At 42.7% G+C, this 17866-nt stretch overlaps 1 protein-coding gene across 1 annotated transcript in view; it reads left to right on the top strand.

Moving 5' to 3' along the window:
• LOC125714596 (uncharacterized) overlaps positions 1–17866 on the top strand; it is a 272791-nt gene that overhangs the window by 231224 nt on the left and 23701 nt on the right. The window contains exons 48-65 of the mRNA XM_048985335.1: positions 1766–1953; positions 3667–3843; positions 4991–5180; positions 7040–7182; positions 8826–9056; positions 9296–9436; positions 9760–9900; positions 10224–10433; positions 10921–11148; positions 11389–11496; positions 11572–11676; positions 11752–11859; positions 11935–12042; positions 12118–12324; positions 12508–12711; positions 13213–13317; positions 13723–13785; positions 14778–14954. Coding sequence (XP_048841292.1) covers positions 1766–1953; positions 3667–3843; positions 4991–5180; positions 7040–7182; positions 8826–9056; positions 9296–9436; positions 9760–9900; positions 10224–10433; positions 10921–11148; positions 11389–11496; positions 11572–11676; positions 11752–11859; positions 11935–12042; positions 12118–12324; positions 12508–12711; positions 13213–13317; positions 13723–13785; positions 14778–14954 — 2834 coding nt within the window. The remainder of the gene's footprint in view (positions 1–1765; positions 1954–3666; positions 3844–4990; positions 5181–7039; positions 7183–8825; positions 9057–9295; positions 9437–9759; positions 9901–10223; positions 10434–10920; positions 11149–11388; positions 11497–11571; positions 11677–11751; positions 11860–11934; positions 12043–12117; positions 12325–12507; positions 12712–13212; positions 13318–13722; positions 13786–14777; positions 14955–17866) is intronic.

The following is a 17866-nucleotide window of genomic DNA, read 5'->3' as shown; positions in this document are numbered from 1 at the left end:
TGGTACCCTTCAGTCAATGAAAGAAAAACTCACAATGGTCACAGAAATAACTTTAATCTGACAAAAGTAATAATAAATAAAAATTCTATGAAATTTAACTAATAAAAGTCAGACATTGATTTTTAACCATGCTTCAACAGAATTAATAAAAAAAAAAAAAAAAAAAAACTCATGAAAAAGGCCTGGACAAAAATGATGGTACCCCTAACTTAATATTTTGTTGCACAACCTTTTGAGGCAATCACTGCAATCAAACGATTCCTGTAACTGTCAATGAGACTTCTGCACTTCTCAGCAGGTATTTTGGCCCACTCCTCATGAGCAAACTGCTCCAGTTGTCTCAGGTTTGAAGGGTGCCTTTTCCAGACGGCATGTTTCAGCTCTTTCCAAAGATGCTCAATAGGATTGAGGTCAGGGCTCATAGAAGGCCACTTTAGAATAGTCCAATGTTTTCCTCGTAGCCATTCTTGGGTGTTTTTAGCTGTGTGTTTTGGGTCATTGTCCTGTTGCAAGACCCATGACCTGCGACTGAGACCAAGCTTTCTGACACTGGCCAGCACATTTCTCTCTAGAATCCCTTGATAGTCTTGAGATTTCATTGTACCCTGCACAGATTCAAGACACCCTGTGCCAGATGCAGCAAAGCAGCCCCAGAACATAACAGAGCCTCCTCCATGTTTCACAGAAGGGACAGTGTTCTTTTCTTGATATGCTTCATTTTTCCGTCTGTGAACATAGAGCTGATGTGCCTTGGCAAAAAGTTCAATTTTTGTCTCATCTGTCCATAGGACATTCTCCCAGAATCTTTGTGGCTTGTCCACATGTAGTTTGGCAAATTCCAGTCTGGCTTTTTTATGACTTGTTTTCAACAATGGTGTCCTCCTTGGTCGTCTCCCATGAAGTCCACTTTGGCTCAAACAATGACGGATGGTGCGATCTGACACTGATGTTCCTTGAGCTTGAAGTTCACCTTGGATCTCTTTAGAAGTTTTTCTGGGCTCTTTTGTTACCATTCGTATTATCCGTCTCTTTGATTTGTCATCAATTTTCCTCCTGCGGCCACGTCCAGGGAGGTTGGCTACAGTCCCATGGATCTTAAATTTCTGAATAATATGTGCAACTGTAGTCACAGGAACATCAAGCTGCTTCGAGATGGTCTTATAGCCTTTACCTTTGACATGCTTGTCTATAATTTTCTTTCTAATCTCCTGAGACAACTCTTTCCTTCGCTTCCTCTGGTCCATGTTGAGTGTGGTACACACCATGTCACCAAACAACACAGTGACTACCTGGAGCCCTATATATAGGTCCACTGACTGATTACAAGATTGTAGACACCTGTGATGCTAATTAGTGGACACACCTTGGATTAACATGTCCCTTTGGTCACATTATTTTCAGTCTTTTCTAGGGGTACCATCATTTTTGTCCAGGCCTGTTTCATGAGTTTTTTTTTTTTATTAATTCTGTTGAAGCATGGTTGAAAATCAATGTCTGACTTTTATTAGTTAAATTTCATAGAATTTTTATTTATTATTACTTTTGTCAGATTAAAGTTATTTCTGTGACCATTGTGAGTTTTTCTTTCATTGACTGAAGGGTACCAACAATTTTGTCCACGTGTGTATATATATAAAATACTGTATATAACAGACCACTATATATAGATCTAGCAGATAGTTTTTGTTGACCTTCAAAATTCAATTGGCAAATTATGTAACAGTGTATAACAGATATAACTTATTTTGTTATATACACTCTGCAGGTATGTTGACTCACATGCTGGGGTCTCACAATCAAAGGTCCCTCCCACCCAATCAGAGATGGAGCAGCAGCAAAAGGCTACTCATGATGTCAATAGATCAATGATCACTGACGGCAGCAGGCTTCAGAGTAAGGGCCATAAGCTAGTGTCTGGGAAGAGCGACCAGAGGAAGGTTACATCAGGAGGAGGTAAGGAGCATGAACTGATTACAGCGCGTTACCACACCCGCCACATGACAAACCACCTCAGGGAAGACAACCTGAATGCAACCATGGGGCAGGTTATACCTCATCACCACACTAGTCTCAATGGACCAGTGTGAGTTTTTTTCCCCCAGTGGCTGGAGTGCCAATCTTTTTTTCCCAGTAAGTTGTAGGGCCGCATGTAGATTAACATTATACCCCGGACAAAGCGATTGCAGGTTAAGGGCCTTGCTCAAGGGCCCAACGGAGCAGGATCACTCTGAGTATTCACGGGATTCAAACCAGCAACCTTCCAGTTGCTGGCACAGACCCCAAGCCTCAGAGCCACCACTCCACCAGCTTGCATTAGCAATGGAACATTCCACTGGCCCCTCTACAGTTAAAGGGAGTTTTGGGGCCTGAGTGAACTTTACATGCATACAGACAGTGACCTCTAAAGCCAGGGGACAGGTGGACATGAGCACAATGTGTACAAAGATAGAAAGAAATATTCCAAGTAACAGAATCATAACTACTGATCCAAAAATACATTATTAGAAATTATTCATTAAAGGCAATGCTGCAGTATAAGAAATGCCGCACTGAGGATGCTAGGTGTTAAAACAGCAGAGGTATACAGTTCAGTATTTTTATTGCTGGAAACAATCTCGGCAGTTCCTGCTGTCCACTGGCCCACTGCCTTAAGGTAAATGTGATCAGGCCTATGCAGAGAGCACAGTTTTCATAAAATCGAGTTTCAGCTGTAGGATTTAGACCTAGTGGATTATGCCTTAAGTCAAAAACTATTTGATGGATCTGTAACACTATCAATGCCATGTCTAAAAGCAACTATGAACACAGTCATAACACATTATAACGCATTCATAAAGCATTATAATCATGACAATAAATATTTATAAAAAGGAATAGCACTTATAGGAATAGCCATATTTATTATGCATTATGAATGCATTGCACGGGTTGCCCTTTCCTGAGTTGTTCCCTATGTTGCACCCATAGCTCTCATCAGCAATGCACTATAGATACCTTCATAATGCAGTACAAAGCATCCTTGCTTTATATTCCAACCAGTGTAACGCATTATGAAGGAACCCATCTATAAAGCAGTACATATGAAAGCTTACATTAAATTCTAAGCAATAAATCTTATCACGCCTTCACAAAAGCATATGTGGATGAAGATCTATACCTGGTTCAGGCAAATTGCTCTAAAATGAAGCAGCAAAGCAAAGGAAGCATACAGGAGCTGCAGAAGACACTTGGTCTTGTGAACCCAGTAACTCTAAAACTATTTTATGGATCTTTTTCAAAATTTGCAGCCACATTGTAGGGACCATGAATTGGAAGTCGTCAAATTTTGAGACAGAACTGAAGCGGCACTGCATAGTTACTTGTTAGATCAAAAAAACGTGTCGTTTCAGACGTTTGATCCCATTAGCATGATAAATCAAAGTATCTTTTTCAACTTTAGCCGAGTGATTTTGCGTAGCGATAGCAAAGAGAAGGCCAGATGAGACAACTGATCTTGTCAGCATAATAACTCAAAAATGTATTATGGGAGAATTTAATCTCCAATGGCTGTGTGCATGTGTGTCGTTTACCAACTGCAGCAGGATGCACTACGAGAAGAAGTTTGCATGTATGCTTCCAGATCATGGCAATTATAACATATCCTTAAAATCCATCTCTCTTCCCCAGTTAAAGTTCACGTGCTGGTTACTGGGGAAACTTTCCAGACCCATGATACCTTCATGCAAAAGCTGAAGTCGAAGATAAACCCCTGCAGTGCAGAGAGCAGCAACGTCATCCTGGTCTTCTGTCCTGTCGTTTCTCGGATTGGGACAGACATGGAGGCAGCCATGGCCAGAGTTACAGGTGAGTCAGGATTCAGTCTCTCACTGCTATTTGTCACCTTTGCCCTGAAATCCAAGAAGCTACAACAAACAGGTGTCATCCTCTTGCGATCCAGGGGAGAAAAAAAAAATCATATTGATTAAAAAATGTAGATCTGACTGGAAGAGGTGGTAGGGGTGGCATGGTGGTGCAGTGGTTAGTGCTGCCGCCTCCCAGCCAGAAGTCCTGTGTTCTATCCTGGGGTGGAGTGTAGGTCCTTTCTGTGTGGAGTTTGCACGCTGTACATGTAGGTTTCTGCCAGAGGCTCCAGTTTCTTCCCACAGTCCAAAAGCTTGCAGGAAAGGTTGACTGGCGAGTCTAAGTTGGCCTTGTGTGGGTTTGCGCCCTGTGGTGTGTTGGCCCTTGTCCAGGGTTGGCTCCCGCCTGCGCCCCTTGTTCTCAAGATAGGCTCCGGCCCCCTGTGACAGTTTGGATTAAGCGGTATTGGTGATGATGGATGGATGGATGGATGGATGGATTGAAGAGGAGGTTGGTAAGGTCACTTCTGCAAACATGTAACGTCATCTTAAAGCGCTACCTGCCCTCTTTAAGAAACAACAGGAATTTATAGAGTGATATGTGCAGTATGAGAGATATGAGTAAAAACATGATGCCCTCTGCAGGGAACAAAGATGAATTACTGGACCTAAGGAGGTTATGCAGTCTAACTCTCCAAAGAGTTTTGCAGTTTTGCTGTAAAACTGAAGCAATGCTGCGAAGTGATAGGGTAGTTTCAGACAATGGCTGCTGTCGGCGCAATAACTTCAGTAGTATTTGATCTTTTTCAACTTTTGATGGACCTGATAAAATTTTGAGTCATATTGCACCAGAACGGAAGGTCCTATAAAATTCTAGTTAACTTTTACGTTTCCATTTGATACATCCAGTGCTAGAACAGAAATTACAGAAATTGAACAAGGCGGTGAGTGTGAAACGAGTACAGATAAAGTGGGTGGCGCAAGTGACGGGGCTGCCTGGGGATGCAAGTGGTTCTCCATCCACCTATCCATGATTATTTGCGCACTACAGGTCTTTGTTCTCACCTTATTTAAGATGTAAAAAATCATGAGGGGAAGCAACAGCATCTATCTGTGCCCACGGTAACCTGTTTGGTTTCTTCCTTCCACAGAAGACAAACCTGTTATCCTGGTGTTCATGCACCACTGTCACAACCCCAGTCACATAACCAACATCACAGTGCAACCGTCCAGGGGCAACATAGTGCAAGTCGTCCACTGTGCTTACCATCAATCTAAAGGGCTGCTGCAATGCCAGGAAAATAAGGAGGCTGTCGACAAGGTGCATTCAGCGCTGCTGAGGTAACGCTGAAGAAACAGACCCTTTTGAGGGGAAGCAAGTATTAAAACAAAGAGTGTACACACATTCAGGATATTAATCAGTTATCCTGCTGTTGGACTGCTACAGATCAAATTTGCCAAATGGGGAGGCTAGCAACCAAAAATCAATATAAATTTTATTATAGAATATTCACTGTTTTTGAAGCACTGATCTGTGCAGTGTTCCTGGGAAGTTTACAGATGGATCATGTTTAGCGAGGTGGTAGATTAGACGGCTTGTGCTCACAAGATGGCGGCTGCAGACTCCATTTTGTTCCCAGCTGCCCTCTTGCACTTCCAGTTCTGCTGCCCTATATAGTGCAGTTCTAATTTCGGACTGATCTGAGATCTACCAGGGATAAGATTTTCGGTTTTGTTTTTTTGTGAGGAAGTAATAAGGTCCATCACAACATCGCTTAGTGACAGCAAAAAGAAGGATGAGTTGATTAGAGGCTTATCCTTGTGAAGAGGGTTACTCTATTTGTCATTATTACTGTCAGACACAACAGCATTGTATTAGCATGATAATGCTGTTATTTGGCCTTGCCATCTAATCTGACCTCGTTCCACACTTCTGACTTGTAAATCTGACTTACTGAACAATTTCTCGAAATACTGGGTGGATGACCTGGAAATGTGAAAGTGAAATACTACTATTAGTGCCTTATCTTAGTGGCCGGTGCGCCTGTTCTTTGGCACGCTGGAGCATGTCCGGCATTTCTGTTAGCTAGGCATCCACTTTGCTAAGATGGTCACGTTCTTTAATTTTGTGGCCTGTGTTACCGATTGCGGTTTTTTCGAGCCACTGCGAATGATATAAGAACTCATGGAATGACTTTGAGAACCACGCACCAAATGACTGCCTTCTATCTCGTCTCTATATGAACTATATTAATGGGCAGTTTACTTTAGCTCAGTGCTGATATGAATGTGGACCTTGACCTAGCTGTGTTTTAACTACGGTCACATTATCCGCACTTTGCTGGTACACTGTCATATCTTCCGCACTTAAAATGTGTGGCACACGCATAGACATAAAATTACGGTATCAGAAGAATAATGATAGACCAAGCGATTGTGCCGAGGAAAATGCAGGGTTATTGTCATGGGAGGGGTGGGTATTTGCAGACCATGCCATGACATGCTTGTCAGGCTTCTGTTGTTAGAACCATTTGCAAAATAGGTTTTAGATTTAGATTTTAGTTTTTTTTTGTTCATGAACATGCACCTTCTGCTTTAGGAGCAAAGTTGAGGCTGTTGGGAATAATGGAAATGGCTGTACTGAATACTTTTACTGTAGTTGTATAATTGCATGCTGAGAATGAAACCTTGCGTTTGAGTTTCATTTTGAATACATTGTTTAAAGGAAAGTGTGGGTGGGCACTCACATGTGTCTTGGACTTAAAAAGAAACCATATGTGTGTGTATGTGTGTGGTCCAGGTGTACCTTACCTTTTGGGGACACAAAAGGTAACTGGTCACAGACCAGTGACCACCATGACTGACTGGGAGCTCCCCACAAGCCCTGCCGTTTCAGCGATGCTCTGAGCCAGTTATATACTGATTTGACCCTTGTCAGAGTCACTCAGATCTTTATCTCTGGCCATTTTATCTGCATTCAACGTGTCAATCTTGACACGCACCGTTTTTACAAGATGGTCAACATTAATTGTTTCACGCGGAGGTGGTCATAATGTTCTGGCTCATCTGTGTACGTATACTGTACATAACACATGCTCCTATGTATGGATCTGGCGTATTGCTAATTTTGAAGGTCAGCAGTAAGAATCACATTATATAACAGAATTTTATTACCCACGTCTATTACACATAATCTGCAGGAATTTACATGCTGAGGTCCCACAGTCCAAGGTCCTCTTGATGACATCAGATATGGAGAAACAACCAATGGTTGCCCAGGATGCTGATAAGCCAATCAGCACCAGTGACGGCGAGCATCACAGGAAGGGCACTGAGCCAATGGGTGAGTAGAGTGACTCTAATCAGTGTAAGGATGTAATAGAAAAGAAAGACTTCTGTGGTCCCTCTGGAGATAAAGGATGTCTTGGGGCCTGACTGATCTCTGCACTGTGGTGTTCATATTATGTTCAGATTCATATTGCACACCTCTAAACAAAAGACTCAATCGCTGATCCAAAAATATTATTAGTGCAACATAAGTAGATGTAATAATAAATAAATAAGTAGTAAATAAATAATGGGATATGGATACTGACTTATGCAGGATATGCAGATTGACAATAATACAGTATATAGTCTTGAAAAAGTGCAGGTAGTATATTAACAATACAGGATTGTGGAATTCAGTGGTTATGCAATAGGTTGACGGGTACAGGGTACTGGCTGTTTAGCAGTTTGAAGGCTTAAGTAAAGAAGATTTTGAAGCAGGGAGTGCGGGTGGTGATGCACCAGTATCGTTTTCCATATGCCATGTGGGTGAGGGGGACGTCAGCTGGGGGGCTGCTATTCCTGATGAAGGGTACAGCTGGTCTGGACTGTCCATTGTGGTAGTTTGAGATCCTGAGTAGAGAGCCGCACAGAGATGATATCTATCCCTATCCATCCCTGCATACATCTCCACTACGCCTGCCCCATCCCCGTGTGCAAGAAAACCGTCCCCACCCCATCTCACCGAGTAGCAGAACCACCCCAAGTGCATCCCACACAGGGCAAGACACAGGGCAAAATTAAACATGTCCATATTTGCCTTTAAATATCTTAATTATTAAATTACTTCGAATAAATTTCCATCATTTTCTATGTTAGAGCGGCGGGCATCGTAGCTCAAATCTGCTTTCTTGTGTATTTAAACAAAAAATTCTTCAGCAGCCCTGACCAGCCCAGGCTACACAGCACCAGCTGGTGCTGGGGTGAGAACAAATAATTTAACAGAACAAAAGGCCTTTGACTTTTGACCGAATTGGCCTGTGCTCTGCACGATGTTTTTTTCCACTTGACTTGAACACAACACAGAACATTACCAAATATTACAGGAAAGAGGTACAACAACCTCATTAAGTAGAACAATTGAAACAATAACATTAACTATAACAAAACTTATCTAGACATAAAACTTACAGAACTAAACAGTTTGCTGCTTGGCATGCTGGGTAATATTTAAAAAAACGCTTGCCGAGGACTGAACTTAACAAGTAACATTTACTGTTGACTGATTACAGTTTGCGATGGTTGCTTTGGTAGATTTTATTCCTCAGATCAGGAATAAAATTCTCAACTACGTGTTCGATCTCAACACCTTTTCAAAGTTTGTAATAACACAATGTATCAACATTCACTGCACTAATGCAGTTTCAGCAGATAGAGTGTACATACTAAGACAGTGTGTCCCAATCTAGCCCTTGAGGACCCTCAAAGAGCCCACGTATTACAGGTAAGTCCATCCCAGCTCCTACTGTAGCTAATGAAGAGCCCAAAATGTCTGGTACATTCAGGGCAGGATCTGGGAGGGAATAAGAATATGGATGATGTGGGAGTTCCAGATGAATAGCTTCAGAAACACTGACATAGGGACTGTTTAAGCAGAATCATGGACAGCTGAAATAAAACCTACAACACATGGATGTCATTATGCATGTATCTACCCAGATCTAATAAACTTGAGTGAAGGTGATGTTCTGGAGGTCCTCCATTCCAATGTTGATCCCACCAACGTGGATATGAAGGAGAAGCTGATGGCTGCCCAGGATGACAAAAAGCCAAGCATCACCAATGAAGGTGAGCTTCCTAGGAAGGACATTGATCCTGCAGATGAGGAGAGAGAATTGCATCAGAGGGTGTTTGTACCAGCACTGGAACATTCCACTGGCCCCTCTGGAGGTAAAGGGTGTCTTGGGGCTTGAGTGAACTCTACATGCAGACAGACACTGGCCTCTCTGGCTAGTGGACTGGTGGCTATGAGCACCATGTGTATAAATGTTAGATATGGCAAATAAACAAATCATAAGTACTAATATCTTTCACCTGTTCTGGCAGAATCTGGAAAAATTAAATAGATCCTACAACACAAAGATGTTATGATGTATGTTCTTACCCTGATCTAATGGTCTTGTGTGAAGGTTTACCTCCGGAGGTCCTACAGTCCAATGTTGATCCCACCAACGTGGATATGAAGGAGAAGCCGATGGCTGACCAGGATGGCAAAAAGCCAAGCTTCACCACTGACAGTGAGCTTCCTAGGAAGGACATTTATCATGCAGGTGAGGAGAGAGATTTGCATCAGAAGGTGTTTGTAGCAGCACTGGAACATTCCACTGGCCCCTCAGGAGGTAAAGGGTGTCTTGTGGCTTGAGTGACTTTATCTCTTCTCCTAGCCAATCAAGATCACCAAATACCTGGTTCAGGCCTGTTGGGATCTTGGAGGGAGGAAATACATGGAGTGTCTGAGAGTCCGCGAGGACTGCGATTAGATACACTTCCATAGCGACTTTTTCAGCAGAGTTAGGAACAAGTGAAACAAAACCTACAGCACAGAGATGTTACTATGTATCTTGTTACCCTGATTTAATGATCTCGTGTGAAGGTTTACCTCCGGAGGTCCTACAGTCCAATGTTGATCCCACCAACGTGGATATGAAGGAGAAGCCGATGGCTGACCAGGATGGCAAAAAGCCAAGCTTCACCACTGACAGTGAGCTTCCTAGGAAGGACATTTATCATGCAGGTGAGGAGAGAGATTTGCATCAGAAGGTGTTTGTAGCAGCACTGGAACATTCCACTGGCCCCTCAGGAGGTAAAGGGTGTCTTGTGGCTTGAGTGACTTTATCTCTTCTCCTAGCCAATCAAGATCACCAAATACCTGGTTCAGGCCTGTTGGGATCTTGGAGGGAGGAAATACATGGAGTGTCTGAGAGTCCGCGAGGACTGCGATTAGATACACTTCCATAGCGACTTTTTCAGCAGAGTTAGGAACAAGTGAAACAAAACCTACAGCACAGAGATGTTACTATGTATCTTGTTACCCTGATTTAATGATCTCGTGTGAAGGTTTACCTCCGGAGGTCCTACAGTCCAATGTTGATCCCACCAACGTGGATATGAAGGAGAAGCCGATGGCTGACCAGGATGGCAAAAAGCCAAGCATCACCAACGACAGTGAGCTTCCTAGGAAGGACATCGATCCTGCAGATGAGGAGAGAGAATTGCATCAGAGGGTGTTTGTACCAGCACTGGAACATTCCACTGGCCCCTCTGGAGGTAAAGAGTGTCCTGGGGCCTCAGTAAACTCTACATGCAGACAGATAGTGTCCTCTAAAGCCAGGGGACAGGTGACCATGAGCACAATTTAAAAACGTTAGATATTGTATGTATCCAGATCATAAGTATTAATTCTTTGACTTTTTAATTAACAGTTATATTTGAAACTGGTGCAATTGTTTTTGTATAATTAAATAGAACTTTCCACAGAGTGAGTGTATAAATTAGGGTGGTATTTCTCTACCCGGTTCCTCGGGACCCACAGACAGTTGGCATTTTTAACTCTTTCTCAGCTCCTAGCCAATCATGAACACCAAATCGCTGGTTCAGTCCTGTTGGGATCTGGGAGGGAGTAAATATGTGGAATGACTGGGATCCTCGAGGGCTGAACTAAGAATCACCGCCATAGGGACTGTTCTGGCAGAATCCGGAAAAAATGAAATAGATACTACAACACGGAGATGTTATAATGTATGTTCTTACCCAGATCTAATGGTCTTGTGGGAAGGTCATACTCTGGAGGTCCTACAGTCCAATGTTGATCCCACCAACGTGGATATGAAAGAGAAGATGGCTGCCCAGGATGACAAAAAGCCAAGCATCACCACCGACAGTGAGCTTCCTAGGAAGGACATTGATCCTGCAGATGAGGAGAGAGAATTGCATCAGAGGGTGTTTGTACCAGTAATGGAACATTCCACTGTCCTCTCTAGAGGTAAAGAGTGTCTTGGGGCTTGAGTGAACTCTACATGCAGACAGACACTGGCCTCTCTGGCTAGTGGACTGGTGGCCATGAGCACCATGTGTATAAATGTTAGATATGGCAAATAAACAAATCATAAGTACTAATATCTTTCACCTGTTCTGGCAGAATCTGGAAAAAATTTAATAGGTCCTACAACACAGAGATGTTATGATGTATGTTCTTACCCTGATCTAATGGTCTTGTGTGAAGGTTTACCTCCGGAGGTCCTACAGTCCAATGTTGATCCCACCAACGTGGATATGAAGGAGAAGCCGATGGCTGACCAGGATGGCAAAAAGCCAAGCATCACCACCGACAGTGAGCTTTCTAGGAAGGACATTGATCCTGCAGATGATGTATGTTCCTACCCTGATCTAATGATCTTGTGTGAAGGTTTACCTCCGGAGGTCCTACAGTCCAATGTGGATCCCACCAACATGGATATGAAGGAGAAGATGGCTGCCCAGGATGGCAAAAAGCCAAGCATCACCACCGACAGTGAGCTTTCTAGGAAGAACATTGATCCTGCAGATGATGTATGTTCTTACCCTGATCTAATGATCTTGTGTGAAGGTTTACCTCCGGAGGTCCTACAGTCCAATGTTGATCCCACCAACGTGGATATGAAGGAGAAGCCGATGGCTGACCAGGATGGCAAAAAGCCAAGCATCACCACCGACAGTGAGCTTTCTAGGAAGGACATTGATCCTGCAGATGATGTATGTTCTTACCCTGATCTAATGATCTTGTGTGAAGGTTTAGCTCCGGAGGTCCTACAGTCCAATGTTGATCCCACTAACGTGGATATGAAGGAGAAGCCGATGGCTGACCAGGATGGCAAAAAGCCAAGCATCACCACCGACAGTGAGCTTTCTAGGAAGAACATTGATCCTGCAGATGATGTATGTTCTTACCCTGATCTAATGATCTTGTGTGAAGGTTTACCTCCGGAGGTCCTACAGTCCAATGTTGATCCCACCAACGTGGATATGAAAGAGAAGATGACTGACCAGGATGACAAAAAGCCAAGCATCACCACCGACAGTGAGCTTCCTAGGAAGGACATTGATCCTGCAGATGAGGAGAGAGAATTGCATCAGAGGGTGTTTGTACCAGTAATGGAACATTCCACTGGCCCCTCTGGAGGTAAAGAATGTCTTGTGGCTTGAGTGACTTTACATGCGAACAGACACTGGGCAGTAGACAGGTGGCTACAAGCACAATGTATACAAAGATTTTTGGCAGAATCCGGAAAAAGTTAAATAAAACCTACAAAACAGGAATGTTATGATGTATGTTCTCATCCAGATCTAATGATCTTGTGTGAAGGTCATGCTCCAGAGGTCCTACAGTCCAATGTGGATCCCACCAACATGGATATGAAGGAGAAGATGGCTGCCCAGGATGGCAAAAAGCCAAGCATCACCAACGACAGTGAGCTTCCTAGGAAGGAAGATCCTGCAGACGAGGAGAGAGAATTGCATCAGAGGGTGTTTGTACCAGCACTGGAACATTCCACTGGCCTCTCTGGAGGTAAAGAGTGTCCTGGGGCCTCAGTAAACACTACATGCAGACAGATAGTGTCCTCTAAAGCCAGGGGACAGGTGACCATGAGCAAAATTTATAAAAGTTAGATATTGCAAGTATCCAGATCATAAATATCAATTCTTTGACTTTTTAACTAACAGTTATATTTCAAACTGCTGCAATTTTGCTTGTATAATTAAATTGAAATTTCCAGAGAGAGAGAGTATATAAGTTAGGGCAGTGTTTCTCAACTCAGTCATTGGGGACCTGCAGACAGATGGCATTTTTAACTCCTTCTCAGCTCCTAGCCAATCATGAACCAGGTTCAGGTGTGTTGGAATCTGACAGGGAGTAAATATGTGGACTGCTTGGGTTCCCCGAGGGCTGAACTAAGAATCACCGCCATAGGGACTGTTCTGTCAGAATCCGGAAAAAATGAAATAGATCCTACAACACGGAGATGTTATGATGTATGTTCTTACCCTGATCTAATGATCTTGTGCGAAGGTCATGCTCCGGAGGTCCTACAATCCAATGTTGATCCCACCAACGTGGATATGAAGGAGAAGATGTCTGTCCAGGATGGCAAAAAGCCAAGCATCACCAATGACAGTGAGCTTCCTAGGAAGGACATCGATCCTGCAGATGAGGAGAGAGAATTGCATCAGAGGGTGTTTGTACCAGCATTGGAACTTTCCACTGGCCCCTCTAGGGGGAAAAGGGTGTCTTGTGGCTTGAGTGACTTTATCTCTTCTCCTAGCCAATCAAGATCACCAAATACCAGGTTCAGGCCTGTTGGGATCTTGGAGGGAGGAAATACATGGAGTATCTGAGAGTCCGCGAGGACTGCGATTAGATACACTTCCACAGAGACTGTTTCAGCAGAATCAGGAACACCTGAAATAAATTCTACAGCAAAGAGATGTTACTATGTATCTTGTTACCCAGATCTAATGGTCTTGTGTGAAGGTCATACTCCGGAGGTCCTACAGTCAAATGTTGTTTGCACCCACTCAGGTCTGGAGCAGAAGTTGGTAGCTGCCAAGGATGCCAAAAGGCCGCACAAAAGCTCTAAAAAAGGTAAAGGGTGTTTAGGGATCAGAGTGAATTCTACACTTTTTCACAGCAGGACCCCCCCAGACCCACAGACGCTGACCATTCTGATAAGCGGACAGATGGCCATGAGCACAATGTATACACTATACCCAAACTGCATTATATCTGTTCATCCTAAAATATGCACTGGCAGTGGAAGTCCATGCTGCAGTATGGAAGAAATGTAGCACTTTGTTTTTTATAACTTATAATTCCTGTTAGTCGGAAAACATTGAATTCAGACTGCAGGGGTAGATACGGCAATCCTGCTTTACTGCTGGAAGCAGTGATGGCACTGCATTCTGGCCACTGGCCCACTGCCAGGAGGTTAATGTGGCCAGTGTTAGGCAGAGAGAATAGTTCTACAAAAATCTATTTTCAGGTATAGTGTGGCCACTAGAAGTCACTGCTCTTTGGCTGAATTCGAATCCTCTTTGCATATGTGCTTGTAAAACGTCCTAGTTTGACCACATTATTCCCCATCACTTCCAGTGCGATTGTCTAAATAACGTGTTGCCTCTGTGCTACAGCTGACTCATAATGGCAAAAATTTAACAGAAATTTCAGCGATTCTTTCATATGGAGTATTCTGCTGGTTAACCCCAAACCCAAAGAAGCTGAATTATACCTTTTTTCTTAAGCTGTCCAGTTCCTCTGAAGTTTCAACTCTGTTGAAAGTTTCCAAGTATTCTTCCTGTACATGACAGTTGTAATTCCTTTAAGGATTACATATAAGATTTATTGACCGGAGGGGGAAACTCTGGTGTGTACAGCAGCAGGAACTCAGACAAACCGGTCACTCCTGGGCAAAAAATGGGCCAAACCCAAAGTTCACAATATTAAGCTTTGGCCAATTTTTCTTTTTGCCAAGGAATGTATAGATAATGCAAAAGAGAGGTCGAAAGACAGTACAGATTGTGCAAACAAAATACTTTTTTTAAATTTTTAACATCTTAAAATTCTGTTCCTCTTCACAGTAAAGGTCCACATGCTGGTTACCGGAGAAATTTTCAATACTCATGAGACCTTCATTGAAAAGCTGAAGCTGCGGATAAAGCTCTGCAGTGTAGAGAACAGCAACGTCATCCTGCTCTTCTGTCCTGTCGTTTCTCATGTTAAGACAGACATGGAGGCAGCCATGGCCAGAGTTACAGGTGAGTCAGGATTCAGTCTCTGCTGTTTGTCACCTTTGTACTGAAATCCAACCAAGACACAGCAAACAGGTATTATGTAATTCATCTCTTCACAGAGGAAGCTGTCATTTATTTAGCCACTTTTAATAAGTTATCATGTGAAAGTGAACAAAGATCAACAGTCCATCCATATCTGTCAAATATTTTTCGAAAATTTCCTGTCAGTCACTCACATTTCCAGACTTTTGGTTTGTTACAGATCATTGTCTTTTGACTGGCAGGTGATGTGGAAAATTATTTATATATATGAGACATAAAAAAAGAATTATATAACTATATAACAGACACAGACAAAGACGTCAGGCTTAACTCTGTTTCTCTGGGGTGGCATGGTCGTACAGTGATCAGCCATGTTGTCTTTCACCTGTGGGACCTGGGTTTGAGATTCTGTTTGGTCCCCCTGTCTATGCAGTGTGCTTGTCCTCATTATGGGGTTTCCCCCTACAGCCCAGGCGCCAGGTGAATTTGAGTTATGTGTGAATGGTGTATGCGCCCTGCAATGGGTTATGACTATATAACGGACACAGTACAGAAAACTGATGAATGTCTTTCACTGGTCATGTTTTATGTATGAAAAACACAGGCCTGTGACATTATATTTCATTTATAAACATTTCTTCCCATATTGCCATGACCTAGACTCTATCCTAGGAAACACATCTCAGTCACAGGATACCTAGGATTGGATGCCAGCATTCGCTTCCTTTTCCACACCATCAATGATGGGGGTAGTCGATCCCCCCACCCCTTTATTTTACTCGCCCAATTTAAGATGTGAAGTAAATGATGGGGGGAGGGGGTATCTATCAGTGCCCACTCTAACCTGTTTGGTTTCTCTCTTCCACAGAAGACAAACCTGTCATCCTGGTGTTCATGCACCACTGTCACAACCCCAGTCACATGACTGATATCGCAGTGCAACCGTCCAGGAGCAACATAGTGCAAGTCGTCCACTGCGCCTATCATGAAACTAAAGGGCTGCTGCGATGCCAGGAGAATGAGCAGGCGGTCGCTGATGTGTACTCGATGCTGAAAAAATACTAGTGATGAAACAGACCTCCTGCAGTGAAAATTAGTATTGATACAAATAATTTTTTTTTTTTTTATCTAATTGCTTATTGATCACAGACAGCACAAAATAATCTAAATCAAACATAGAATCACAAACAGCCACATATACAAATACAATACATAACTAACTAAATACTAAATAGTACATGAAATACTCTTACAATACCATTATGGCAGTGGTGGCTTAATGGTTAAGGAAGCACGCTTGTAATTGAACGGTTGCAGGTTTGAATCCTTGACCCACAAGATACCACTGAGGTACTCTGAGCAACGTACTGCACCCAAGCACTGCTCCCCGGGCACTGAATTAGCTGTCCCCTGCTTGCTTTCTACTTTTAAATTCCTCTGGAACAGCTCCCAGTAGTGCAGCCAGTGAGCCTGGCGGAATTTGAGTTTTAAAAATAAGACTAATAGTTTTATGAACCTCATCCCTATAATCCCTCTACTTCTTGCATGACCAAAACCTGTGGACAAAGTTTGAGTCAGTTTCTCCTCAGTTCCTCCAGCATCGTTAGTGAATTCACAAGTAGAGGAGGACCCAGTCTTCACTTATATCTGGTGTCCTAAAATATTAAATCATTTTCCACTTAAATTCTCTCCAACTATTAGAACAGATCACTAGATGTGCCTCCTAGCAAATTTCTTCCCTTGTCTCTACAGAGATGTCTTGCTAAAGCTCAGATTTGCATTTTATTTTACAGTGCAGGGAATCATTCTGTTCCATATATCTGAGATTATTCTAAAAACTGGAAATTACCTTTCCCACTGATCTGCCAAGTTCAGTACCCGTAAAATATTGTTCTTTTGCAGATGGAGATCAGGAGAGCAGATTTTATTAGTTTCTTCATGCTTATTAATCACTTGTCCTAATGATATATACTAAAAGAAATCAGCATTTGGAAGTCCAAATTCTTCTTTGATCTGGGCAAATGACTTGATGTTATTTAAATCTATTAACTGGTGAATATAAGCTTAGCCCAATATCTGAAGCCTGAATGCAATTGTAAAGTTGATATGGATTTAATTGCAGTTAAAGATGATAAGGAGGTGGGCAGATTTTAATCAATTTAATCACTAATCATCAGTCTGTATGTGATTGATTCTGATGTTACCTGTGTACACACCACATTTTGACTGGGAATGAATTGCCGTATATGGAAGAAATAAACACATAATAAATATGTAGCAGATATAAAAATCACAAATAAAGAGATCTAACAACTATTTTTACTAGTTCTTAGTCATGTGAAAACAGATTGCATGGATTTGGGGCAACAAACTCCCCAATTCAATTAGATTCATTGTTGAAAAAAACAGGCCATGAAGTTCAGGCTGTGACACAGGAAGCACACGCACAGGTGAAGGGAGACCGGGATGCAAATGAAAGTGTTTATAAAGCACTTTCCCAACAAAATTAACAATTCTATTTCCGGAACCATCTTGACAGGCCTACGGGCAATTTCACCAATTAGCAACAGCATGTTTTTGGACTGTGGGGGGGAGCCCAGCCCAAACCGTCGTGAGGAAACCCCACGACGACATGGGGAGAACATGCAAACTCCACACACACGTGACCCACGCAGAGACTCGAACCTGGACCCCAGAGGTGTGAGGCAACACTGCATCACCATGCCACCCTCCTTATGGCTCAACCCAAAGTAGTTTATACAGCACAAATAAGGTCTTTTCCTTATGGCTGGTCTACTTGCAATACGACTTGTTGGCTGTATTGCACACACGGGGTTTAGAGTTAGTGGTGAAATTTTGGTGACTTTTCGTCTGTGGATCGACGTCAGATCATT

This window comes from Brienomyrus brachyistius, chromosome 19 (assembly GCF_023856365.1).
Source record: "Brienomyrus brachyistius isolate T26 chromosome 19, BBRACH_0.4, whole genome shotgun sequence".
Lineage (NCBI taxonomy): Eukaryota > Metazoa > Chordata > Actinopteri > Osteoglossiformes > Mormyridae > Brienomyrus > Brienomyrus brachyistius.
This window is presented reverse-complemented; position numbering and strand designations above follow the sequence as displayed.